We start from the raw sequence: 26541 nt of genomic DNA, 5'->3' as shown, positions 1-26541 counted from the left end.
GTTATAAAGCGGTTCTGCGCAAGCACACTGGCTACCATTTTTCGGCAGGGGTGAATAACTTTCTGCTATTGTGATATATTTCTGAGGCTTTTTATTGCATTTTAATCGACAGTGAAAGCTGAAGAGTGGCGGGAAAGGGTGGAAGGAGAGAGGGGATGACAAGGAAGTCGACACAACAGCGACAATGGCGACACTAAAACCTACCGCATTAGGTTTTACAGTTAGAAAAATGACTTTGTTATTGTTTTGCATGTCTCTTTCGTGTCTGCCGTTGTATTCCTCCGCCAGTAGAAACGACAGACCCATTATCGGTAAGTTTATTGGCACTTATTCACTGCAACATACACGTTAGGTTACATTTTGAGGCCAATATAAACTAAAATATCCAACTTACCCGTAGTGTTTGTTTTCATTTGCAAAGTCACCGGTGTCGAGTAACGGAACTACGTATGCGCGTTTAAACTCGTTGTTTGTTCTTTTTTTTTTTCTCAAGGTGTTCTGGCTCAAGAAGTTTATTCACCAAAACCAGATCAGACAGTTTACATCGCTGCCTCTTATGTGAAATTCCTGGAGTCAGCAGGGGCGAGGGTTGTACCTGTCATGTGAGTTACTGTCTAACTTGCCCAACTTCATAACTGTGTAACAGCCTGTTAACACACCATGTTCACCTCTACAGGATCAACCAGACACTGGAGGAGTATAAGGCACTGTTCAACTCCATTAATGGGTGAGTGTGTTATAATACAATAACCAGTTTAGCTGTCATGTTATTCCAAAATGAACAAACTCAATGACATTTGCTGAAAGGTTCCTGTTGACTTTATCTACAGGGGTTGACAGAATAGCCCTAAAAGCCATAAAAGCCATAAAAGCCCTGCAGTTTTAACTGTTCAGAGTGACAGACATTTGTTTTATGAAGCAAATATCCCATTAAGTATTTGTTTCCCCCATGTCATCAGGACTTTTACCCACATCGTATTACATAATTCTGCAATGATTATGACTGATGCACCAGCAGAAGCTACTGTAAATATTGTTTACAATGGTAGATAAATGTGCAAGTCATACATTTTTAATAATTGGTTAAAAGTAAAACTGGTTAGATATAATAATTAGATATAGCAACATTTGGCTACTTACATTGGTACAGTGACGTTATGAAGGTGGTGCATCAGTTGCAAATTTATATAATGTGGAAAGCAGTAAAGTCTGAGAGTGCCTGCCAACACAGTAACGTTAACACATGTCACCTTGAGTATTTCAAATGCTTTCCTGTTATTTTGTACACCTTCTGTATATATTCTTTAAAAAAAATTTGAAAGAAACAAACCATTTTGTGACCGTTTCTTTGCGAATCATGACTCAATGTGTTGTGTCTTCGTTAACAGGATCCTTTACCCAGGCGGGGGTGCCAGCATTATCTCATCTGGTTATGAAAGGACTGCAAAGATCTTTTATGAGCTGGCTATTGAGGTAAAAATGTAAAAATACTAGTAAACTTTCTTTTTTTTGTGTGTGTTGATGCTGGATTATGCTGCATGCTGTACGTGATGTTTCAGGCAAACAAGAAAGGCGACTATTTTCCTGTGTGGGGCACGTGTCTTGGATTTGAACAGCTGACCTATTTGACGAGTGGAAACACAGTACTGTCACACACCAATACAAGCGGCGTGCCATTGCCTCTGAACTTCACTGACGGTATGACGTTATTTGACACATTTTTAGGGAGACTGATATTTAGATAATGTCCATGTAAAGGTTGTAGCAGCACAGCCATGGTCCTTGAAATCCTTGAAGGTTTGTGAATTTGAGAAGTCTCTTTTTAATTTGCGAGCTTCTGTAGCATGTTAGTTTTCATAAAAACTAAAAATTCTCAGTGTTGTAACAGTAATTAACCTTGATCCATTGGGTCCTTGAATTAGAGGGAATTGGGCCTGGAAAGTCCTTGAAAAATGCTTGAATTTGATGTTTAATATGGTGTGGGAACCCTACTTTACATGTTAATAATGCACCCTCTTTACATACACTGCTTTAAACACCTCGTGAAAAATGTGCACATTTGTTTGAATAAGCTCATTTTGTTATTAATGATCTATCTATCTATCTATCTATCTATCTATCTATCTATCTATCTATCATCTTATGACCCATTTCCAGAAACCAAAGACAGCAGGCTGTTTAAAGGCTTCCCAGCTGAACTCATGAAGGATCTGGCCTCTCAGCCGTTGACAGAAAACTCTCACAAGTGGAGTCTGGCAGTGCTGGTACGTCATTCAGTACTATTTAGAGTGTAGTTTAATTGGGAGTGCGTAGTAACTGACCTCTCGGCTTCTTCTTTCAGACTTATAACACAAATGAGGAGCTGAAGAAGTTTTACAAAATTCTCTCCACAAACACGGATGGAAAAATAGAGTTTGTGTCAACGGTGGAAGGTAGTTAAGACTGCAGCGTCACTTTATCAGTACGTAATACCGGAGGGAACTCGTTTAATGAGCACTTTCTCCTCCCTTACCTCTCGGCAGCGTATGATTACCCAATTTACGGGACACAGTGGCATCCAGAGAAAAATGCATTTGAATGGACGAGGCCTTACATTCCACACTCTCCATCAGCAGTCAAGACCACCTTCTACATGGCTGAGTTCTTCGTCAGTGAAGGTACGAACACAGCATTATGTTTGGGGGGGCCTTAATGAAACAGTCAGTACTGTGTGATCTATAAATCTTGTGTTTATTTCTCCTCTCACAGCCAGGAAGAACTCGCACAGATTTGATTCTGAGGAGGACGAGAGCAAAGCACTGATATACAACTACAATCCTGTTTACACTGGGTCCAAGAGCGGCTTTGAGCAAATCTATTATTTCTGATTCGCTCTGACGTTTGTTTGCGGAGTGCTTTTTCCTTTTCAGCAGCTGATTGGCTGTTTCACCCGCGTGACTTGTGAATGTTTGCAGATTATTTGGCTTGTTTGATTTAGCCTCTGCTGCTCACTCCATCTGTTGAATCTTAACCAAGAAGTAAACTGGAAAGAGGGCAGATTTATACACGCAGCGTAATTCTTGCAAGATTGCAATGCGAGATTGTTGATTCTCGTGGATGCTGTAGCCCGATTTACAGCTGAGTAATTAAATGTCATTACGGAGAGTGAACATAGTGACATTGTAAGGAATTTTGCCTTGAAAACTTTGTTTACAGTCTACACTGCGCTAATCCATTGCTTATGGAAAAATATTGATAAAATGAGAATCTATGTGCAATATAAAACCTCGTTTCCAGTCGCAGCAGGCAGATGTTTTCAGCTGAAACGCTGTGATAAACAAACTTTACACTGCCTTCTCAGCACCAAACAGCAAACAAGACAATTAGCAGCTAGTTAGTGGAGCGTTTAGCAGCTACAGAGCCAGAATATTACTCTCTGGGTTTATTGGAAACCAAAACAGAGGAAATGTTGGACTTACATTTTGTGGGTCACGTGAATGTCGCCATGAGTCAACGTTGTCTTCCTCTTGTTCCCCAAGTGACCAGAAAAATCAATACAGCTTTAATATTCACAAGACCAACAAAAAAGATGAGCCAGAAAAGACTGAAGGCTGATAAAATATCTATTTTTTTATTCTAACATTTACCTTCATGCCACAGTCTGACATTAATCTCCTTCTATGCTTTGGATAACAAAGTTGAGCGTCTTGAAAAAGTCCTCAACCACTGGCAAGAAAGTTCGATGTTGCCATTGGCATTTATAAAGTCCACTTTCAACTCAATTCAAGGACAGCAACAGGAGAACAGAAATGAATAGTCAAATGTAACTTCCAAAATGCTTTATGCACAAATAACACTCAGGTAATATTGTTTCTGTTTTCTTTTCTTTTTTTTTTTTTTTTAGAATAAAATGATATTTGAATAACATTTACACATCAAGCTGACGAGACTGGGATCTCAATCACAATACTACTGGAAATGTAATTTATGCAATCCAGTAAGGAACATTCAAGATGTCAAAATTACCATGTGGAGCTGAGCTATCGGGATAGTGCTGCAAATAACCTCTTAACATGCACTGAAACGTAACACAAATGGCCATTCAAATTAAAAATGGAAAATTAAACTTGTGCCTCAGGAATTCATCATTTCGTATGTCATGTTGGCATGTCTTCATTGGACATTTTTCTACCTTATATACAAATGCATAATTTCTCGGGGTGTAACACTAATCCTAATGGCTTCTTGCCTTCAACCTTGAACTATGTATTCACTTTAGTGTGAAGTGACACAGCACTTTCAATGACAAACACTGCAGTCTCTGTACTGGTTGTACATGTTCGTCACCTCCCGTTCTTAAACATCTTATAAAGCAACGATGCATGCAGATTCTGTACACTTTTTTCAGTGGGCATATTTTCAGAGAATGGTTCATTTTCTTTTCTGTGAAAATCCCTTCAGTTTCACATATTAGCTGTTGAGAGTAGCTCTTATTATAGTATAGTCTATTTCAAGCTATAGATTTTAAGGACCAGTGTGTAGGATTTCTTGGCATCTAGCGGTGAGATTGCAGATTGCAACCGACTAAATCCCCTTGTCTTAACAAAGTGCGACGGAGAAACTATGGTGGCCACGAAAAACACAAAAGGCCCTATCTACAGCCAGTGTTTGGTTTGTCTGTTCTGGGCTACTGTAGACAAAAACGTGTCATTCTAAGGTAACAAGGACACAACAATTCCTATTTTCAGATGATTAAACACTAATGAAAACATATCATTGAATATTCTATTCCATTTCTGCCAGGAGACCCTCCTAAATGTTACACACTGGACCTTTAACAATAGCTGCCATTTTGGGATATATGCTTATTCGCTTTCTTGCCACAAGTCTGATCCAGGAGACAGCTAGCTTAGCATAAAGACTAAAAGCAGGGAGAAAACAGCTAGCCTGGCTCTAGTGACTCCAGGAAGTGAGTGCTCCTGTCATAACCGACCCATAAAACCACAATTTGTAGTTTTTGTACAGGTGAAATACATCAAGTCACAGTATAACTCGCTAAGAGGAGCTAGTAGACAGAGCCAGGCTAACCTTATGCTAAGCTAACCGGTTGTACCCTCAGATTTAACAAACATGATAGTGGAATCAATCTTTTCATCTAACTCTTGACAAGACTGCAAATTAGCTAATTTCCCAAAATATCAAACTATTCTTATAAAATTAGCCTCGTTGTAGTTCATAAATGCAATCCCACAGCATACTTCTCTGACAAAGTAAGGCACAGTGACTAAAACGAATTGATGCTTCTGTTTGATTAAACTGGATCGTCACAATAAAAGCGTCTCAAATGAACATGAACAAACCCATGGTATTTTTTTTTTCTTCTAAACATTTCGCCAGTTAAGAGAATTGTGTCAGCGTCACTGAAATAAATAAAATGAGGCTACGAGATGAAACCAACATCAGGGCAAACAGGAATACCAAAAGAAAATATATCCGTAATAGCCGAGTGAATGTCTGTGTGCTATTTTACATACTGTAAGAACAATAGACACAACCACAGTCCCACATGAAAGTTCTTCACAACTTTAAAAATAGTAACATTTCCTGTTATCCGCACAATTCCAGACACCCGTAGTGAACAACCAAAGTTTTTCACCAGGCGTCTGAGTTTCATTAATATACAATCCCACCAGTTATGTGCTATAAGGTGTTCCTTCTCCTCACAGCTTCAAAGTCTGTGTGAGAGCTGATGCTTTCTCTCCACTGCTTTTGAGGAGCTGGTCCATCCTGCTGTGAAGCTTCCTGTTAAATCGATCGGTATATTCCAAAACATCGCGTCGGGTCATCAGTCTTTGTTGGCTCTCTGGAGGGGCCTTTTGGGTTTGAACTCGGGGCAGAAGATGTGAGGGTGGATGTAGGAGTAGATCTGTCGTCTGCTGGAAAGGCAGTCTCAAAAATCAAAATCAAACTGAGAACAGGTGAGAGTTGCATATTGTGGATGACTGTATGCCAGTGTTGTGCTTGGGCACAGAGACAGGATGGAGGTTAGTGTGTGCGGAACGTATGGGTGGGTAGGATTTGGGATCTTGGGCACGTGACCCTCAGGAGGCCAGGCTAACCCTCGTCTTCGCTCTCCTCCTCCAGCGCCTCCTCAAATACTATTTCTGGTAGCCTGAAGCATTCCGCGAAGAAGTTCACCAGGGACTGACTGAGGTGCTGCCTTGTTGCTTCGCTGTGAATGAAGTGGCCTTCGTCTGGGTAGATCTGAGACACAAAGGTTTACATGGGTGAGACGTTGCTTTTGGCAACATTTTCTGTCACAAACAACAACAGTTATCAGATGATTATATTTTGATGTCCTGATAGAGAGTGGGATAGGTCACTGATGAAGGTGTAGGTGGAGCAGATCTCTTAGATTTAATATTTACATGAGACAGAAAGTTTTGACATTACCACAAACTCAAGTATGCATTTTCCACTCCAGAAAACCAAAACATATTTTTGTGGTGATTTCAAATTCTCAATTCAGAACCAAAACTAAAATGTTTACATGGTCAGTAACCTGTGTTTGAGCAAGATGAAAAGTCAGATTCATAAAAGTACCAATACCACACTGTAAAAGTCATTGATTAGAAGGAAAAACCCTTCATATTAAAGTAAAAGTATGCAAGTATAATTAGGAAAATGAACTTAAAAGTCCAGTGTGTAGGATTTAGTCGCATCGAGTGGTGTAAAAAATGTGAACACCCCTAACTAGTTCTATCGTGTTAGGTGATGTTGTGTTAGCGAAAACAAAAAGGGATGCAATTTTAAATAATTCTAAACAAAGAAAAGCTAATATTTATCATTAACATTCTTGGATTTCATTTTGCACTAAATGGGACTACATTTCTGGAGTATGCACTTAACAGAAACATGTTTATATGGGTTGACCTAAAACCTTTTTGAGAGCTATGAAAAACCAGGTTAATGCATGTGTGCACAGTAACCTATCAGTCAGTAATAAGCTCCAATGAACATTCAGCTGCAGTACATTGTGTCTTAATTGGATTAGTCCTGGTGGTAATGCAGGATGCCCAAGAAGGTCTCATAATCTCATTATGTGGAATGAAGGCATTGTGAGGGCTAATCCTCCGCCCGCTGTGGGATCCCACTGGGATCACAAAGCTCCCAAAGGTTGGAGGAGAACTGAATCGGGTGAAGAAAGACAAGTAGGGAAATTGGATCAGCAGCGGCTGTAATTACAAAGGAGTGAAGGTAGAACCACATACCTGTAGAGTGTAGTTGGCCTTTTCACTGATGAGCTGGGCGATGAATTTCGCTGTATGTTGAAAATGGACTTTTTCTGGGAAAACATGAGACATAGGCCCAGATGTCAGAAACAGTACATCCTATTGCTTAATAAGATTTTCAATGTGTAGAAATCCTCATCTTACCATCAGCTGTCGGATGGATAATAAGAAACTTCTTATCTATGAACTGAGATGCTCTGTGGGCTAAATTTGCCATCTGAGGGGTAATGAGACACACAGCAGCACATTAGATCTAATTAGATGCTACAATAATCATCACAACTGGAATTTCACAATCACATCTTACCGTGTATGCCCTTGGATCCGGTTTAGGCAGTCCGAGGTATCTCTCTGAAAATGCAGAGGCTACAGGGGAGAGACAAGGGTTCAATTAACACTTTACTTTCAAGTCAATTCAAAACTTCATATTAATAACAAGATTGATGTCATTTCTGTCTTGTTCTCTGGCCACTTTGAAGGGGAAAAAGTACACTTTTCCATGTTTGTTTCTTCTCCATATTCAAATACATTCACCCGTCTACACATTCTTTAGTCTCGAAGCCTTTGCGGACCGCCTTCATTTGCAATTCCAAACTTATACAGTGTCATGGCATGTCTCTCACCCTGTCTGGCAAACGCGAGAGAAATCAAATAGATAGGAAATCAGTCACACCGCGACACCCAGCTCCTCCTTAATTTGCAGTTTCCTGACTCGGTGCAGCTACAAGATCTCCGTCTCTCTCCCGACGCACACTATTCTACATTTCACACATTTTATTCCTTTGGTAGCGGAGGTGAGGCTGGGGTAGTTAACTTTGCCTGGCACTGTTATGATTGGGTTCTAAGGCGTATCTGCACCATCACTGATAAGGTGAACACGCTTTTTTTTTCTTTCACACACAAAGTACATACAGTACATGTATAAAAGAGTCACTGCAATAATCCCCAGCTGCAGGGGGGGGGGTGCCAGATTCGCAATCTCTGTCTGCCTTTTTCCTTTTGAATGCTTTCTGCCGGAGCCTGAGAGATTATGCAGAGATTCTTCTGTAGCACATACAGCAGAGACCGCAGTACACAGGTTAAAAAAAAAAATCACCACAAACAAACACAGCTCACCATATAACTCAAAGTCGGTGATGGGCGAGAGGACAGCGCCGCACTTTACAGGGGATTCCTCGCCGCTGACCAACAGGCTGGTCACATAGCCTCCATACACCTGAGGTACGACAGAAATGCATCACAGAGCCCGAGGAACTCCGCTTTCAAATATACAGCAGACACACGGCACACTGTACCCAAACTGACACTCCAAGAACATAACAGTCCAACACGTCGTACACTGAGTATGTTCTTACCTTTCCAAAAGCTCCAACTCTGGTTTTGTCAATGTACGGCTCTTTCAAAATAACACTGCAAAAGATAAACATTAGCTCCTGTTAGGAAGAACGTCTCTGTCATAGCAGCTGAAGCTAACACGTACAAGGTGTTTTTTAGGAGGAAGGAACTTTAACATTTCCTGTTACGACAAGAAACACTAGAACTGCTACAAGCGATTACTGTTGCTTCAGCATTACTTTTAAAAGCAAAGTGCTTCACAGATTAAAAAGAGATTATATTATTGTTTTAATGCTGTTACAGTTATTAAATCCAACTACTTCTGTGATACGTGTGTGAGCATGCTTTAAATAAAATATACGCAGATTCTTAATATGGTGGCATGTTCTGATTTAATAGAAATTTCTTGTTTTACACAGATTTAAATTTATTTTATGAGCCAATTCATCCCTATTGAGATGTAATGTCTTCATGTCAACACAGATACTATTTCATAAACTAATCTAGCTATCCTCAAATATAAATTAACCTGTAAAAAAATGATACTCACCCTGTTTCTAAATGTGGAAAATATCAAGAAATAAAGAGATTGGAAACCCCCATTTTTTAGAAAAGTTGTGTTGAGATGTTAGAGAATGTCAGTGGTATTGAAAGTAACCCATGTAGCTATTTACTGCATGTTTACTCTAACGTCTGTTACATTTTTAAAAACATTGCATACTTGAGTGCATCATTCTGATCCTGTTCCTCGAACACGCCCAGCTTCTTCTGGATCCTGTGCAGCAGGTTGGTGCCCTGGAAGCCGCTGCCCCGTCCGTCGCAGCGCACCACGATGGCGCCGAAGCTGCTCACCAGCACTGTGCTCCAGTCCATGTGAAACTGCTCCGCCACCATCTGGCCACCGGGTGTCCCGTCACTGCATGGATACGAACACAGAGGACTGCTAAATGCAATGCTTTTCTATCTGATATCAGAATAAAAATGAAAAAGGAGGATAGCAATTAGGAGGTTGTGTGGGATGTTTTTGGGTGTTTACTATTTACTATGGGTATCTGTAAACTGGCAGTGAGCTACATTGTGCAGGGAAGGTAATCCAACATCAGAAGAATATCAGCATAAGAATGAAAAAAAATAAAGCTGAGCATGCAGCAGATGTAACTTGTTTGAGAACAGTAAAATTTGATATCTATTAAAAATGTTATTATTGCAGATGCTGCTGACTGATTATTTGAGACCTGTGGGTGCTTAAAGTGCAACTGTTTAAGTCTAAACATAAACCCTTTTGTTGAGGAAAAAAAAGTTGGAAAGTTGACTTAACTTTAACTAATGCTAATGTAGCACGGTGTTCATAGATAAGCCACCATGGCCACTTTCATAAGATTAGAAAAATGAGCATACAGGGAAATATGGTAATGTTTTTCTTTTGGAAATATGCAGGCAGAGCACAAAAGGCCAAATTCTGGAAAGCTTAGATTTGAGCTGCAGAGTTAAAGATAGTTAAATGCCTGCGGAAAGAAATGATAATGAAAGAAAGGGGTGGACAGGAGGGTAAGTTTCCTCATTCACAGTGTAATTATTATCCAGCTAGAGAAGAGGCACGTCTTTAGATTAATATTCACGATTAAGACTACAATGATGAGGACAGCCATGTCCTCATAAAACTCGGAGTGAAGTGTAGACATTAGTCAATGCTGCTAATAGACATAAAGTGTGTGTGCACCAAATCTACTCTGCGGAAGTGTGTGAAAGCGTGCGCTCATACATACACAAGCAGGAGCAGGGGATAGTGGGACGTTTCCACGAAGCCGGCAGGTTTGAGGATCTGCAACGACAAGGCTGTAATGCAGATACAAACAGCTGTTAGTCACAACACAGTGCTGTCAATACACCATAAATTCACTCAGACATTTATTGGGTATGTATATTTTGAACCCTACAAATGTGTTCTCTTTAATTACCAATTAATGATGACAAAGTATCATGAATCATAGTAAAGTTTATGTGCCATCTGCATTAAGTTTATTTTATAAAAGCACATCGGAATTTCATTTAGTGCTTTCAAAAGAACAGATTTCAGTCAGGGGAGAATGTAAATGAGGAAGTGTGATTTCACAGGAATGGAGGGATAGTGAGTCGCATCCCTAGTTGCTTGAAAAGGAAGAAAAATTGGTGTGTTTCTAAATTACAATTAAAACATCACAGTTTACTGTACTGTACAGCAGCTGGGAAAAAAGGTTAACATTTGTTAACAAAGTTTGTTTTTCAAAAGGAAATACTGGATAGTTTTACCTCTTTGGGCCTCTAAAATACAGTCAAATTACACAATATATAAGAGGGGAGAATCTTCATTTAAAATAATCTTTGTTCGAGCTAATTCACATATACAACCTGCTTCATTTTAATGGTTACAGGCCAAAAGGGTTGGGAACAACTGTTACTGACTCTTACGTGAGTATCTAATGTCTGTAAAGTTTGTCAACTATCAGGTTTGCATATGTGGTCTTCACTTTTCCATTAATGTGACTGTGGTTGTGACACATACTGTAGTCATCCATGTTGATCTCCTTGTACTCCACTATGGGCATCTGCATGGAGTCCAGGGTCACCCTCAGGTTCTCATTGCTCTCCAGTTTATGTACTTCTGCAATACCTGTAGACGGCAAATGATTAACCAATGAGCTAACTTCACTTTAATAATGTGCGGACAGAAACACGGCGAGAACTAAACATATATAGTCCATAGTTATGATACCTAACAAGCAAGTCATGGTACAATACACAGCAAAAATACTCTCATCATAAAATTAAAACTAAAATTCAATCAGCTTGTTTTTATTTTCCATGGAGTTCTAATACAAAAAACAGTTATTTAATGCAAATCTGTCATCAAAACCAAAACCAATTTACTACTGACATGTCATTATTAACATCTTCATTTTTTGTTTAAATTTGTCACTCAAAGGAAAATTGATTGAACCTGGACATGGACATCTAATTTTATTTTAAATGATATTTAATATGAATGTTTTATAGTTTTTTATTAATATATGTATGACCAATCTGTTAAATGGTTGGTGAGTTATCCCAGTGCAATAAAATAGAGTATTCATTTTTGATCAGTTGGATGGTTTAGAAATATATATGGAGCTATTGCATGCATTACAATTACTACAAAGAAGCTCCACACAATATCAGAGCCTCCCTTTCTCCAAAACTTTCAGCAGGAGCTCAGACAAAATGCAAACCAGAAAAAACAGACACGACTGCAGCTGAAACCTAGAATGTGACCTGGATTCGCTTAAGGCAAACATCAAGTCTCAAGAGGTTGTCCTGAAAGGAGAACCAGCTGTACTCATTCAACAGCTACAGCTGGTGTCTGCAACACTAACTTATCGCCCTTGGTTGCCACGACTGCTGAAGTCAAAGGGGACGAAGCAAACATTGTATGTTGGGATTGGATTGTGTATACAGTCAAAAGGCAGCATCCAGGAGGGGAATTCACAGACGGCTGCCAGACCTGCCCGTACTGACAAACTCAGATAAAGCCTGCCAGGCTGATGGAGGAAAACTTCAATTAAACATTCTGAAAGGGAGAAGAGCTCTGATCATTGGCTCCAGTCACTAATCCAGACAGAGTCTTTCTGTATGCATGTATGCACTAGTTCTGACATGAACTTGACTCTATCACTGCTCAGTGTATAGTCACATACAAAGCACAAACAAGTCCTAATACAAATTTAAAGCACTGAAACAATACATTTGTATTGGTCACATTAGCAGTATGGTTCTAGGTTGGCATTGTCGACTGCCAGTTGGTCCACCAACAACTGCTGGATGTTGCCCAACATCAGGTCAAAATGTGTCCAATACTGTAGTTAATGACCAAATACTAGCCAAAGCTAATGACATTCCCATCAGTCGCAACTGTACTTTGTGTTACCATGCTAGCAAGCTCAAAATGACAAAGTAATATGCTCACGTTTAGCAGGAGAACATGGTTAACATCATACCTGCCCAACATCAGCATTTTAACATTGGCATTGCAAGCAGGTTAGCAGACAGTTACAGGCAGTTACAGACTCACAGAGCAGCTATGATAGCTGTCGGCTCTCAGCCTTAATATTTATGGCATCCTGGCTGAATTGCTATGACGACCCTTTCCATACTTTATGAACGTCAGTCATGTTGATTTAAAGAGAATTTTAGATCTGTCAGCATAGAAAAAGCCTTTTAAAAAACAGCAAAGTCACCAGTTTGGTAGGTGAACATTTGGGAAACATTACTGCACTTAATACTGTTAAACAGTTGAATATATCCCATACTGCACGGTGAAAACATTTCATTGGCTTCTTTTAACATAGTCAGGGAAGGGACATCATATTGGTAAAAGATGACATTGACACACACACACACACACACACACACAAATAATCAAATTACAGTATGCTGATATTGCCGTTGGGCAGGTCATAATTTAATGAGGACATCCATTGTGAGCAGTAATGTGATTACTGCCATCATGCTCGACTTGGCTTGTAGACAAACAGTGACTCAGAGCGCAGGTGGTCATTCTGCACCGCAACGGAAACACTTCTGTCCCCTCTTGACAAGGTCATTTTCAGTGTAGCTATTATGCTACTGCGTCACAAGGTCGCTCGTAATGTCTTTAACATATTTTAGAGTCTCGTAAATGCAAATTTATGATTTAGTTGGTTGAACTACTCACTTTCTCTGTCTTGCGTCTCACTTTCCCCATCTCTCTGTGTCTTGTAGACGGCTACAAACGGGATGTCCCGGCCTAAAAAAGAAAGTCACAGATGTGTACTTTTATATTTGAGCATGACATGTGGAATCTCAGTTTCACACAAACAAAGACAAATTCTTTGCTTATTATCTTGGATTTATGTAATGCAACAGCTGCTTTTCCATATCTAGGCCACAAATGGGTAAACTCCCTCACCCTAAAGCCTTAAAACCTGAAATCAGAGGGGGAAGGGACAGCAGAGGAAGTGATTGGTGCACTTAGCAAATTGGGAACTCAGTATAGGAACACTGTGGTTGCGTACGGTGGAAAGTACACCATCCACTTGCTCGCTGCCTCCTTTTCTTCCACCCACGCTCTCTCTTTGTGGTAATGATATCATAGCCTCATCACATAAATTCTTGCAGGCAGGCTGTGAGGAGAGAGGTGGATTACAAATGTATGAGGTGCAGGACCACTGACGATCAGTGATGTCTGAGGTGTGCAGAGAGGGTTTGATGGCATTATGGTCGTTCCCCGTTTGATCCAAGATCAGTGATGATCACTTACTGAGGTTCAGAGGTGACTGACACAGAAGTGTTGGATCAGTGATTAAATATTGAAGCTGTGAGGCTTCAGTGAGACTGAAATCACAGAAACATGAATCTTTTGACTCTCTCCGTTTCTGTGGCAGCGTGAAGACAGTGATATGACAATTTGATATTTCTCTGATCTTGAAAAGTGCTTTGCCTCTTCTGTTGTTATTGTCATGCTCAGCACAGCATATATGGATCAAAGGTGGAAGGAGAGGCAAAATAAGATGGAAGTTCTTTCTTTTCAGTAAAGACTGGAGAATAGACACACAAAGACTAATATTATTTTCCTTTTTGAAGCAACCAAACTGGACGAGTGGACTCTTGGTGAACCTATTTTCTTCATCGTTTGTGCTTGGATACACCCTCTTTGACCTTGCGCACTTTATTGCTTCATTGTTAAAATAGATCCCTATGTGTCTACATAAAATGGATAAGTTGGACAAAGATAGATGAAGTGTAGTTCAAAAGAAGGGCGATATGACTCAAAGATACTGTGTTAGCTACCTTGGCAGTTGAGCAGGAAGTAGCTCATGTTGTGGCTGAAGGAGCCGCTGATGTAGCCACAGCTGTCGGACAAGGCGCACGACAGACAGCGGCGGTTGAACGAACCAAAGGTATCGGCGCTGTGGAAACAAATAAGAAATTTGGACAGATGCAAAATATTTCTGTCCCACTTCTAAAGCAACAACTGCTGATAACAAAATACAGAAAACAGCCGTTACCTGTACAAATGTCTTCGTTTTGGACCATCCTCAGTGCTCAAGAAGTATCTACATTAATAGAAAAGAATATAGCAGCAGATTTGAGTTTAACTGTAACATACACAGCAGCTGCACACAACAACTCAAACTGGTTTGTTTAGTCTTTTATGTGAGTTTAGCAGAGCTGTGTTCACCACTCAGCCTGGGAAGTGGGGAAAAAAAGCACCTGGAGCACACATGCAATGACCCAACTACTCACTAGAATAGATGTTTCATAAATGAAAGATGGGGGGGGGAAAGGGGGATGAATCCTTTTTAGAACAGAAGTAGGCCAAATCGTACCCCCTCTGGGAAAAGGTTTTTAGGTTTTTCAGATCACTCCAACACTGTGTAATGAATAACTGTTTGTATGCGATTTTGTGTGTGTGTAAATGCAGGTGTATACACCATGTTAGTCAGATCACAGTTTGGACTGGGGTGTGGGCATGAAATTATCTTGGAGCGATGAGGATGAGTCACATTCCTCAAGGGTGCAACAGAGACGCTGTTACACTGAACACATTTAGAGCGGTTTATTGTGTGGAACTGTACGAGCTGCTAGAACATCAGGCTCACCAGAATACACAGAGAGTATAGCTGCTGTCTCAAAATGTGGCATCAGTATCAGTGTGAGCTATACTCCTGTCAAAAATCAGTATTCATCTTAAACAGCGTCAAAGAATCTGCTCCATTGTGCTCTGTACTGAGGCACTCAAATTCAGGGTCTCTTTCTGTCTCTGTCCATGGTGCTGAAACATTCGACCCACTGTCTCTCTCGCATGAAAACTTCAGCAAAAACCAAGTCAAAGTGAGTTTTGCTGAAGCAGCAAGCCTGCTTTATTTCTGATGCCCCTGCAGGATCTCTAAAAGAAAGACAGCTTGACAAAACTTCATAAATATCCAATGGATGAGCTTAAGTGCATGTGACTTTTGATTGCTGGCGGTTTTTGTAGGTGCTCACATCAATTGGCTGTCCTCATTATAGGCCAGGACTTGGGTGACATCCCAGTCTCCAGACGTGATGGATTGCAGTGTGTCTGTACTGGTGTTGGGCTTCGGGGATAAACAGAAAAGTAGTAATAAGGGCACATTAAGACAGTAAAAGTGCTGATTGTATTGTCAAAATGTCTATAAAATACCAAGAGTTTAAATTCTTTAAATGCAAAATTGCCAGTTTCAAATAATATTACATTGTAAATAAATAATAAACAGACCGTATAATAAACAGGGAGTGTATTTTTGCTAATTCTAAACAATATTGTAGACATAAATATTGTTTTACCTGAGAGATGGACATGGAGATGTGGAAGAACTTGCCCCTGCCTCCTTGAGGAATGGCACGGGTAAAGAACAGCTTCAGACCATCTTTGGAAAACAGAGGCTTCTCATTCTGAATACACAGAAAATATAATTCAAATCTTTTAATTAACAAAACATAAATAAATAGAACACCACAAACATAAAACTACAGAAATGGGTTTGTCATTGCAAAAGTCCCCCCATTATAGTTTACGAAAGACAACATATAAAAGCTGGCAACAATTTAAGAGGTGAATATAAGCAAGTTTACCCCCAAATATAACTTAAAACTTAATATTCTCACCTGTCTGTGCAGCCACCCTTCACTTTCATCCTCATGTTTCTGTAAAAACAGGTTTCAGTTGTTGTATGAAAACAGGCCGTCAGTGTCTTTGATACAGACTGTACAGTACACACAATATATACACACACACACACACGCACAGAGAGAACTCCATTGTACCTTTGTGCAGACTCCCGTTGTGGCCTCGCACAGTGTGAGTATTGAGATGTTCTGGGCTCTGTTCAACCAGTTGATGGCCAGTTTGGTGGTGGTGGCCCATTTCACCATGGTCACGTAGTACTCACTGACAAACACAGAGAAATCATCAAATAATGATTCACATTGTTTACACTGTGTGTTAGCATCATCAGTGGGTAAATAACAAACATATCAGAAAATAAGACAGCAAGCGAAAAAAAAGAGGCCCACAGTGTTTCATTTACTAATTGCAGATTGTGATAGAATTTTAAAAAGGGATGAAACATTAATGATCTCTTGCAGAGAAATTGAGATATTAGAGGAGCGTATAATGAGCCAAAGCAAAGGAGGAATAAAAAATTGGGTATAAATACGAACAGAGCAAATGGGCATATTAAATCTAATGGAACTAAACACAGGACCACATTAAGTAAAAATGTATCACTGGAAAAATAGAATTCATAGAATATTCACAGATATGCACATTTTAGAAATATTATTTAGAAAATAAATAGCATCAGAACATGAATACACAAAGAGAGGTTACACATGAGAATATGTATTTACAGGATGTTACAGGAAGTGTGTATGACTTGATTGAGTAGAGATTGTTTGGTTGACAGCCTCACCCTATCCTGGGATCATCAGGTCTCCTCATCTCGATGGTGTGAAGAGGGCCGTTAAGGTTCACAACATACAGAGTGATAACTGGGTTCTCCTCACCGGCCTGAACGGGACGAGGAAAGAGGAGAGGATTTAAATAACGCTTCTAGCAAAACAGAAATATATTATCAGTTATCAAAGTAGTGTTGTGAAATAAAACTGTGCACCTTAGGGTAGTGGTACTCTTTCCCCATCGGGTAGGGTGTGCCTGTGAACATGGGCAGCTCCATCCTGGGCACCAGGGTGTCATTGATGGTGGCGTATGCTAACCTGGCACCATCTGGAGACCACCAATGGGCGATATGGGACTGGAAAATCTCCTCTGGAAAGAGTGAGAGGAAAATGACCATTAATCATAATGACAGTGAATAAAAACTCACACAGCAGAGACACAAGTTAATTACATGGCTGCAGGCCAACAGAATCAGATTGTTGCTCCTTGTCAGGGTTGGAAATTAACAGGTGTTATGGGAAAAATGTCTTTTAAATGTATACAAATGCTGTATAATTAGCAATATCATTGTATTGCATTGCTATCTTTTTTTTTTTTGGATAACACAGTGCCCAAACCACAGTACGCAGTACCACAAGAAAACGCTGTTCATCAACTAATTGTTTATCAATTAATAGTAATAGAATTCCCCCATAAAAGGACAATAATTCCCCTAAAAATGAGGTCAAATCTGCAGGAAATAAAACGCTGTCTGCCCTCCACTGTATTGCTCCAGCATACTAACTCTTGGCTGACCTGTTTGCTATATTTGGACTCACTCACTCTGTATCTCCCTCTTAAACCTACACACAAACACACACACAGAGTAACAAATGTTGAGGTCATAAATCACAATGGCTTTTAATCTCAGTACAGCCAGAACAGAACTCAGCTACATTTCCTAGAAATGAACCAAACAGCAATTTCTCACCAGGTACAACTACACAGTGTACTTTGCCAGATAACTTTAGTTTTCTGGGTTGCTGTTGCCTCTATATGTGTGTGTGTGTGTGTGTGTGTGCATGTCAACCATTTTAAGCGAGAGAAACTCACTTCAACTCATTTCAGATTTGAAACCTAGAGGGTTCCCTCGAGACCCTCTGCGTGCAGGTGTGTGTATTTAAAATTATGTAGCAATCACACACACTCTTGTACCACAGACAGACAGAACATAAGGGGGATAAAGGCAATCTAGGTCCTTCATCCCTGCTGCTACACACACACACACGCACACACACACACACACACACACACACACACACACACACACACACACACACACCTCTGTCAACACACAGTGAGTTATTAAGAAATTATGCAAATAAAAGCTCACTGAGGGAACTTTTTGACAACATAAAGCATGGCCGTGACAATTCTACTTCATTATTAAGCCTGTTGTGACGGCGCAGACGGCATCGAAACAGTTCGACTTATTGTTACGGCGTGCCACTAGCTACATTTAAATCAACTTTTGCAATTAAAATTTCATTAATGCTGTTTATCTGTGGGACTGGGTGCTGGCTTCGGGGAATTAACAGACATCAACTACCAATTAGCATTTTCATTAACTGTGAACGCTTGGTGGAATTACTTGATATGCAGCATCATTTGACAAACACCCTCAGTATAGACGCTTATGTACATTTGTTCTTTGATGCATTTCTGCAAAAGCAATTGCGTCTGCATTATCTTTCCACTGCTGGACAGTGCCAAACTAATTATTAACACCAGACATCTCTATGCCAGTGACAAGAAGAAACAGGTCTAATGGTAGCATTTGGTCCAGGTAGTCTTTGCTCTCCCTGCCTGCTTGGTGCGTCCACCAGCACCCTGCTGGCACAGCTCAGTGGGGAATGATTGGATCTCATTGTCTGATGATGAACCGAGCAGCACAGCAAAACATTACGCTGCATTCGCAAATGATGGGTGGGTGGGGGGGGACCCCAAAAACATAAAAACGATTTCCCGCATGGCCGGTTTCCATCGCTGCCTGCTGACTCCAACAGGGGTGGCTTAAAAAGCTTTCCATGTGGAGAGGAACCATCGGGCTGTCGGATCCGCTCGGCTGGGGACACCCAGTCACCTTGGCTGGTCAAGGAGAAAGTTTCTAGAAGCATCGTGATATGTGAGTGATAACAAAGGAAAGTGAGGGGAGAAGAGAAAGAATAAGTAATAATGAGAGAAGGGAGTGTAATGATGAGCCAACTCTCATTTTCTTTCACTTAAGTAATGAGATTGTCTCTTTCTTTTTCCAGCCTCCTCATTGTGATGAAGGTGAGCTTTTGGAGGCTCATCCCCTCTCTCCATGTTCTCCATCCTGCAGTGCAGACTGCATAATTCACTTAGTAAAGGACATTATTAATGCATGAGATACCATGAGTTAAGTTGCCAATGGGAAATAATGAGTGCAATTTGATAGATGCAGACAGACTGAACGAATGACAAAAAGAAAAGAAAATGAAACAATGCGGGTTGTTTTTAGTCAATTTTATGTTACTAGCAGGACAAATACATCAAGTAAACTTTGTATTGAGTGGTAGTGGGGAATGTTCCTGTCTTATAAATCACCAGATCTTTCCAACAGAGGGCAGCAGTGTCACATGCTCAAACTGTAAAGTAGAGCAGCACTATGTCACAGAAAGACATGCAGCTTTTTTGTTAGTTCTTAGTGTTTGATGCACTTTTTTAGGCCACTAAATCTATGTTATTGGAGTCTAACTACTTTCCTCTTGAATTCTGAATATTCATAGCCTGTAGTCCCTCCCACCAATCATAGGTCAGACTTCTACAGTCACCTCTACCAATCACAGAAGACAAAAGTAAACCCTAACAAAGGGGAACTAGATGAATTATGGCCTGCTAACTGATTCTGAACAATTTTATTAATAAACAAATATATAATTAATAAATGTAACTAAATTCACATGGCATACATGGCGAAATCCTAGGATATATAAGATTTAAAAAACTCACTAGTTTGCAGACACCCACCTTCCTCCTGGCTCACTGACAATCAGGTTGATTAGATTACATTCTAGTTTTCCACCCTATATGCCAAAAAACATGTCAGCGAAGCAGCTGTTACTATAAATACTGTACAGTTACCACTGTGCTGACTGAGGTAAGGTGCAAGTGATAATTGAGCAAGAATAGAAAAGCACATGACAAAGTGAGGTGAGATTTTTTTTTTTTTGTTGAGCATCTCCGGAGCCACAACTACAGTTTGTGGCTCAGAGCAAAGACAACTTTGCTAGATGATGCAGGGAGAAAATGCAAAATTCTATTGAGACAGTGAGTTGTTGTTTTGTTACGGGTCTATATTAAGCGAACACAAGGGGAGGAAAGAAAAGCAGAAGAGGATGTAACCCCTGTGTATACATTTACCCCTACAATGCTACAGATACACTCTCCTCAAAGTGAAAGATGTTGTTATATATAATATTTCATGGTCTCCCTCACTGGTGCTAAGCAATTGGAACTTCGAGGGAAACTTTTAAAGTTTGAAAAACAACCCTTATGATGCCATCAGTGTTTTAAAGTGGGGTTTAAAAGAAGAGTGCATTTAAGTGGCAGGGAAACGGTCTAATGAAAGATGTTATTGACTTATAATAATGGACGCATTATGGGAAATGTAGAATCCAGTGTTTTTGGAGCTTGACCCATACTAGAAAGTAGAAGTAAAGATATCACAGCCCCTGCTGTTCCCCATTCTTTTTTAAATATGTCTAAAATGGAGCACATGTTTAACACAGCACTTTACACAGATCAATTGTTTTCTGTATGTGATTGATAAAATTTGAGTTTTACTGGTTACATTCTATTCTATTACAAGCAAACCTTTCTTCATACCAAGAAGTCTCTCCATGTCCACCAGGGTGAGTCATTGTATTGTTTTACAGTATATCAATAGGCAATACAAACTGTCTGATGAACTGTATTGATGAACTGTAATTCATTTCCACCATGCAAGCATTTGGATCCATGGTTTCAAGAGATAATTAAAAAAAGCAAGCCCCAAAGATGTTATTTATAACATTACTTAAACTGTCATGCAGTTTTGTTGACTTGATCTTGTCACAAGTGGCAGAACAAGACAAGTTTGTTAACCGGTTGAGAAGAATTTCCCAAACCTGAGCACTAAAAAAGTTCTAGAAAACTATTTCCAACTGTGTGTCTCACATCAGTTTCACACCAAACTAAAACCAACATTTTTATTCCCTTTATTAATCTTTCCCTTTCAAGCACACGAGTGTTGATTATGTGGTTACTTGCTGCCTCGCAGGCTCAGCCACAAACAGAGCGATAAACAGACACAACCCTACGAACAAGCCTCTCGATGCAAACAAGTCATCTAGCCAAACATCTATGGGGCAAACATGAGTCAAATCAAAGCAATGCCGGTTTTTATCTCGGCGCAACAGAGCCCAATAAACAGTTGTTTCCTTGGGCTGCGTCACACTGCAGGATGTGTCAGTATCAGTACAGCCTCAATAATCAGACAGCGGACAGATGACAGAACACTTGAGACTCTCCTGAGGCGTTTTGGACTATTACACACAGCCGATGGGGTTCTTGGCTCTGTCTCTTTAATTGTTTTATTTTCTCCCATCTCTTTCTGTCTCTGCTGCATGCGCACACACACACACACACACACACACACACACACACACATCCATGGATTAAAACAGCAATGCGAGCCAGAGGATATTCAAGCCTGGGAGATTATTTGCCAACCTTTCACCCCTCAGCATCAAATCGGCCGCGCAGCGACAGCCAGAGCTTAAGACCTCATTTCTCCTCAGCGGCAGTCTGAGCCTCAGCTTGACCTTGGCCAGAGCAGAGCCTGAGTCATTAGCATGGAAAATCTTCTGCCTTGCAGTCTCGCTGATGAATGTAAACATTACACAACCTGGCGCGGTTTCTAAGCTCCCCCTGCAGATGCTAGCATCACCACTGGGCCAAAGCCAAATCTATTTACAGGCTTATAGACATTTTTGAAAAGGGATTTATTATTAATAGGAATGAAAAGGACTTTTAGTGAATTAGCAAACGTGAAGAACTAAAGCCAGATAAAAATAAATGATCATTATGAGATACTTGGAATCCATTTTGGCATAGTTTTGTGTACACCTGAACACGATGTGTGATTATTGAACATCCCATTCTAAAAGCATGGTTATCAATGTGCTGCTATAACAGCCTCCACTCTTCTGGTTTCAGGATTTCCACCAGGTTTCGGGAACCTGGCTGCAGGGATTTACTCCACAGGAGCATTAGTGATGTTGGGCACTGATAAGGTCTGACTCACAGCTGGTGTTCCAATTCATGTGTAAGGTACTGGACGAGGGGCAACCCCCCCCAAATTTCTTTGTGAACCTGGCTTTGTGCAAATTTAACAGCTTTTAAAGAAAGCATTTAAATTCATTCCTCCCTCACTGATATACGCACAGTTGCTACTATATTAGGCACACCTAGTTATAACTAATGCAGACTAATACAACGGCCCCGCAATAAATCCTACCTTCATTAAGGTAATAATGTTCTTCTTATAATTACTTTTGGTCTTTTTACAACTTTATTTAATAGAGATAGCCGAAGATAGACAGGAAATGGGGAAAGGAGAGCGAGGGGATGAAATGCAGCAAAGGGCCACCGCCTGGAATCGAACCCACTGCGCTGTGGTAAGGACTACACGGAGCTCTAACAGGTGAGATACTGGGGCGTGTTATGTTTAATATACATAAATATAGGACAAAATAATAGAAACACCTCTCAGTATAACACTGTACAATCCAACAGCACGACAAACCACAGCCTCCAAAAGCATCATACGGATAAATCAACTCTCTGACACAACCATCAATGGGTAAAATGTACCTGCTGCGGCTTTTCGATTGTATCTAACTTTGTCTAAATAAAATATCCAAGTCCCCCAGTCTTTGACTTTTCCTAAAAGTGTGTTATATAGCATCTCTTATTGCTAGAAATTGTCAACATATAGCCCGATTCAAATAATGGACATTTATACCAATAAGCACCAGCGGGTGAAATTTACCACTATACGGAATGCAATGATTTTTGCACGAGTAATTTTTAGCCATTCTATGTTGCAATTGGCAACGCCTTTTGTCCCCTACCATGATTTATTAGACCTGGAACATAAGTCACAGGACAACCGTCAATATGGATGAGAGAAAGACATTATTTATTATTAATGAAAAATCAGACACAACACTTGCTCAATGCAATGAGTGTCTGATGGTCGGTTTCCTCTTAGATCTATAATTTTCTCTCAACTACATACTATAAATACTTGATTTTTTATTATAGCACTGCTATACTACTATACTACTATATTGTCACCTTCATGATCAAAGAAAGAAGTAGAAACGTAGTCTTGGAAAAGTGAGACAGTATTCCTAGAATATTTTTTATAATATTTTCATGATCATTCAGCAGCGTCTCTGCTGCAGAAAATGTGCCCCCCAGACTAAGGCAAGTCTTTAACAAAATACTTTAGGGGAGACATGACAACAAATACTGTTTTTACTATAGATATTTAGTGTAACCTGGGAGTGGAGCCCGTAACATGACATGGAAATGAACCCGCACTCATTTGAGGTAAAGTTTAAACTAGAATAAAAAAAATTTAAAAAGTAAAAAAAAAAATATATATATTAACATTTCTGACTGCTTGTACCTTACCTTGGTTTTAGGTATACAGCCACCCCTGGTGGTTCTAGTGCTAAGCAAAATCTATAACCTTAATATGGGAAAATTAAGGGCAGGGCTGCTGTACTTGACTGGATTTGTTTTAGCCATGTGTAGCTAATAAACAGGCAATTGAGTGGAAATGTGGTAGGAAAAAAACCCATTACAAACGCCTCTCAGTTTAAAATTCAAATACAGCTAAAACTATAGCCTACAGACCTTCATGTGGGTTCATTAAGGACTGGGCTGTTTGATTATAGACTGTAAACTAGCCAAAGAAACCATAATTAGTAATAATTAGTTTAAACCTCTTACCTTTGGTTTTTCCGGTAACTACCTTATCATCTCAATATATATCTCATTATTTTAAGACACTGTTTGCAATCTCAACTTAACATAATGTCTGATATCTTTAATTATTGTGAATGAATAATTAAACATCCCATGATAACAGGCTTACTAATGCAGTAGATATACTAAATATTCTACTATATGACATCTCAAAATGATCAAATAATATGTTGTTATCAAACTGGAACACATCATGTTATCTTCATTTTGAAAGTTATATGCAGGAACAAAAACTAAATACAAATCTGTTGTCCTACAATTCACTTTTATCTCAACATTATGAAGCAGATTCTGTGTTTTATCTCTCGGTGAAAGATTTATCTGGTCAATAAATGAAGAGTGTAAATTACCAAGCCTTCAGCAGCTCATAAATATGAGTCAGGGGGTCAGACACTGCAATAACGCTCTGATTAATGTTTAAATGGCTGAGAATGGATATTGCTCTTGAAGGATGGACTTGGTTTCCAATGTCAGCCTGGCTAATGCAGAGATAAGAGGAGCCGTGGGTTGATAACATTAAATAAAAAACGGACTAGCCCTCAAGAGGAAACAGCCACACAGCTCTTGTCCTGGTGCACTGGTGACCTCAGATAACCTCTGTGTCACAGCTTCCAGATCCTCAGAGGCCTCCTAGGTGGCAGCCATTCACAATATCAAACACAAATGTATTGTTTTATAGCATTACCCGTGGATTAACAGCTTGTTGTACATCACAAGCTGTCTCTATTCCTGCTATCTTTATATCTATGTGCTTACCGCTCCCCATCTCCCTTTTCCTCTGTTATTAAAACACCGTTCCACTGGAGCAGAGAGTGCACCCAGCGCAGCGGATATAAATTCATTAGCTGAATACTAACACAGAACCCGTCCCGTTTTTTTCTGCGAGGCATGCAGGTGATTCTTTGATTGGTGGCGTTGACGCTTGGAGAGCACCATGACATCTGTATCAGACTGTGTATAACACACGCCACTGCTGAATTAATGCAAATCAACCCATGTAGAACATTCATTCATTTTCGGGGCTGTGTAAAACACACGCATATTGACAAGAGTTTCCATTTTTAATTTACCTGCAGGAAATCAAGTGCTACACACCAAAAATACTAATATGGCTGCAGATGTTGGGGAGTCATACTTTCTCATGTCATTACTCACATGTGTAACTACAGACTGTTCAAATTAGAGTAATGGGATGGAGGGGGGAGATAGAGGAAAGGAAAGAGGTTCACTTCAATATTTTACACAAGGTCTTCATGACTTAGTCAGTGGTCCTTTTTAACTTCCTACCCTGCTGATCACATGTGCCATATGCCAATGACTGGTGTGCAGTTCCACCAGAGACTGATTTTCCCCTCTCAAAATGAGGCGTACTGAGGTGAAAGTATCCAGTTTTTTACAAGAAGCAAGCAAATATTTGTGAAAAGTCATTAGAAACACAAGTGGAAGCTCCCAAAGTTAACACAATCTGCTTACCTAGTACCTGTAAAGTTCACAATTTAACATGTTATATCTTGTTTGTTTAATCTGTACAAAACTCTAAGTGTATAAATGACAATTTGCAGATTTCTATATTTTTCTGCCTTACCTTCATACAGCCAATCACTGAGCCCGTTGAAGATTACACCCTCCTTTCCAGTAGACACTAAACGGATGGAGCGGCTCTCCACCGTAGAGCGATAGTAGATGTTGTTCTCAAAAATGAAGATCTACAAGAGGCGGAAAGAAAGGAATTACACTTTAATCAAATTTTGAAATGGCAAAACAATACACCAACCGCCTTCAAAGTGGAAAATCCTCAATAAGAGCTTCTTTTCAAGCGGCAGTTGTCCTGCTGATGTGTTCTTGTCCATGACACCGAATCCATTCCAGCTCTAAGGACATTGATCTAAAGCTGACCCTGACTGACAACCTTTCTACAGAGAATGTCCTTACGCTGAATAAGCTGTTACATCATTACTATTATCAACACGCACAAGCCTGAGGACAGTATGGTATTTATACTGACATGTTATATTGCAGGTGGGAGATCTGGGTAGGGCAGAGGTCATGCTATCACAGTTAAGATCAACCCGGGGAACAAAACACACATCAGCATTGTGATTTTTCACCTGTCACGCACAAGAGAACAGTACACATATCAGCAATATCACCTTTTCATGAGAGGGAAACCAAAGTTTTTGTCAAGATACAAAGAGGAAAAAAGAAGTCTATTCAATTTATGATAAGACCGGCGAACCTTGGGACCAAATTTTGACTTTGACGCTTTCCTTCACAGGCCTGCAGGGCTTTCAAGATAACTGAAGGTCAACTCTTTCATTACAGAGAATAATAGATCATCAGCACCCACAGTGAGCAGGGTAG

General features: G+C 39.9%; 2 protein-coding genes across 7 annotated transcripts in view; one reads left to right on the top strand and one right to left on the bottom strand.

The window, feature by feature from the left end:
• The first annotated feature begins 20 nt into the window (after positions 1 to 20).
• ggh (gamma-glutamyl hydrolase (conjugase, folylpolygammaglutamyl hydrolase)) lies at positions 21 to 4105 on the top strand. The gene is made up of 9 exons (XM_051411318.1): positions 21 to 311; positions 494 to 602; positions 677 to 727; positions 1389 to 1473; positions 1560 to 1698; positions 2158 to 2264; positions 2342 to 2432; positions 2523 to 2657; positions 2749 to 4105. Exons 1-9 carry the CDS (start codon positions 185 to 187, stop codon positions 2865 to 2867), a joined length of 963 nt encoding a protein of 320 aa, XP_051267278.1. The 5' UTR covers positions 21 to 184; the 3' UTR covers positions 2868 to 4105.
• Positions 3804 to 26541, bottom strand: part of dpp6a (dipeptidyl-peptidase 6a) — a 186377-nt gene continuing 163639 nt past the window's right edge. For all 6 annotated transcript variants that reach the window (XM_051411301.1, XM_051411303.1, XM_051411304.1 and 3 more), the window contains 19 exons: positions 25766 to 25886; positions 17294 to 17448; positions 17093 to 17190; positions 16446 to 16569; positions 16287 to 16325; positions 15966 to 16073; positions 15645 to 15736; positions 14666 to 14713; positions 14448 to 14566; positions 13333 to 13404; positions 11149 to 11256; positions 10373 to 10442; positions 9328 to 9522; positions 8627 to 8681; positions 8388 to 8487; positions 7579 to 7637; positions 7416 to 7488; positions 7251 to 7324; positions 3804 to 6243 (listed from right to left, as the gene is read on the bottom strand). In XM_051411301.1, coding sequence (XP_051267261.1) covers positions 6094 to 6243; positions 7251 to 7324; positions 7416 to 7488; positions 7579 to 7637; positions 8388 to 8487; positions 8627 to 8681; positions 9328 to 9522; positions 10373 to 10442; positions 11149 to 11256; positions 13333 to 13404; positions 14448 to 14566; positions 14666 to 14713; positions 15645 to 15736; positions 15966 to 16073; positions 16287 to 16325; positions 16446 to 16569; positions 17093 to 17190; positions 17294 to 17448; positions 25766 to 25886 — 1860 coding nt within the window. In that variant the 3' untranslated portion in view covers positions 3804 to 6093. The remainder of the gene's footprint in view (positions 6244 to 7250; positions 7325 to 7415; positions 7489 to 7578; positions 7638 to 8387; positions 8488 to 8626; positions 8682 to 9327; positions 9523 to 10372; positions 10443 to 11148; positions 11257 to 13332; positions 13405 to 14447; positions 14567 to 14665; positions 14714 to 15644; positions 15737 to 15965; positions 16074 to 16286; positions 16326 to 16445; positions 16570 to 17092; positions 17191 to 17293; positions 17449 to 25765; positions 25887 to 26541) is intronic.

This window comes from Dicentrarchus labrax, unplaced genomic scaffold (assembly GCF_905237075.1).
Source record: "Dicentrarchus labrax unplaced genomic scaffold, dlabrax2021, whole genome shotgun sequence".
Lineage (NCBI taxonomy): Eukaryota > Metazoa > Chordata > Actinopteri > Moronidae > Dicentrarchus > Dicentrarchus labrax.
This window is presented reverse-complemented; position numbering and strand designations above follow the sequence as displayed.

Excerpts from the sequence above, each read along its gene's own strand:
- ggh (XM_051411318.1), top strand. The coding sequence starts at position 185 with ATGGCGACACTAAAACCTACCGCATTAGGTTTTACAGTTAGAAAAATG. Across the intron at positions 728-1,388 it reads CTGTTCAACTCCATTAATGG|GATCCTTTACCCAGGCGGGG; the intron begins GTGAGTGTGTTA and ends CTTCGTTAACAG. Across the intron at positions 2,433-2,522 it reads GTTTGTGTCAACGGTGGAAG|CGTATGATTACCCAATTTAC; the intron begins GTAGTTAAGACT and ends ACCTCTCGGCAG.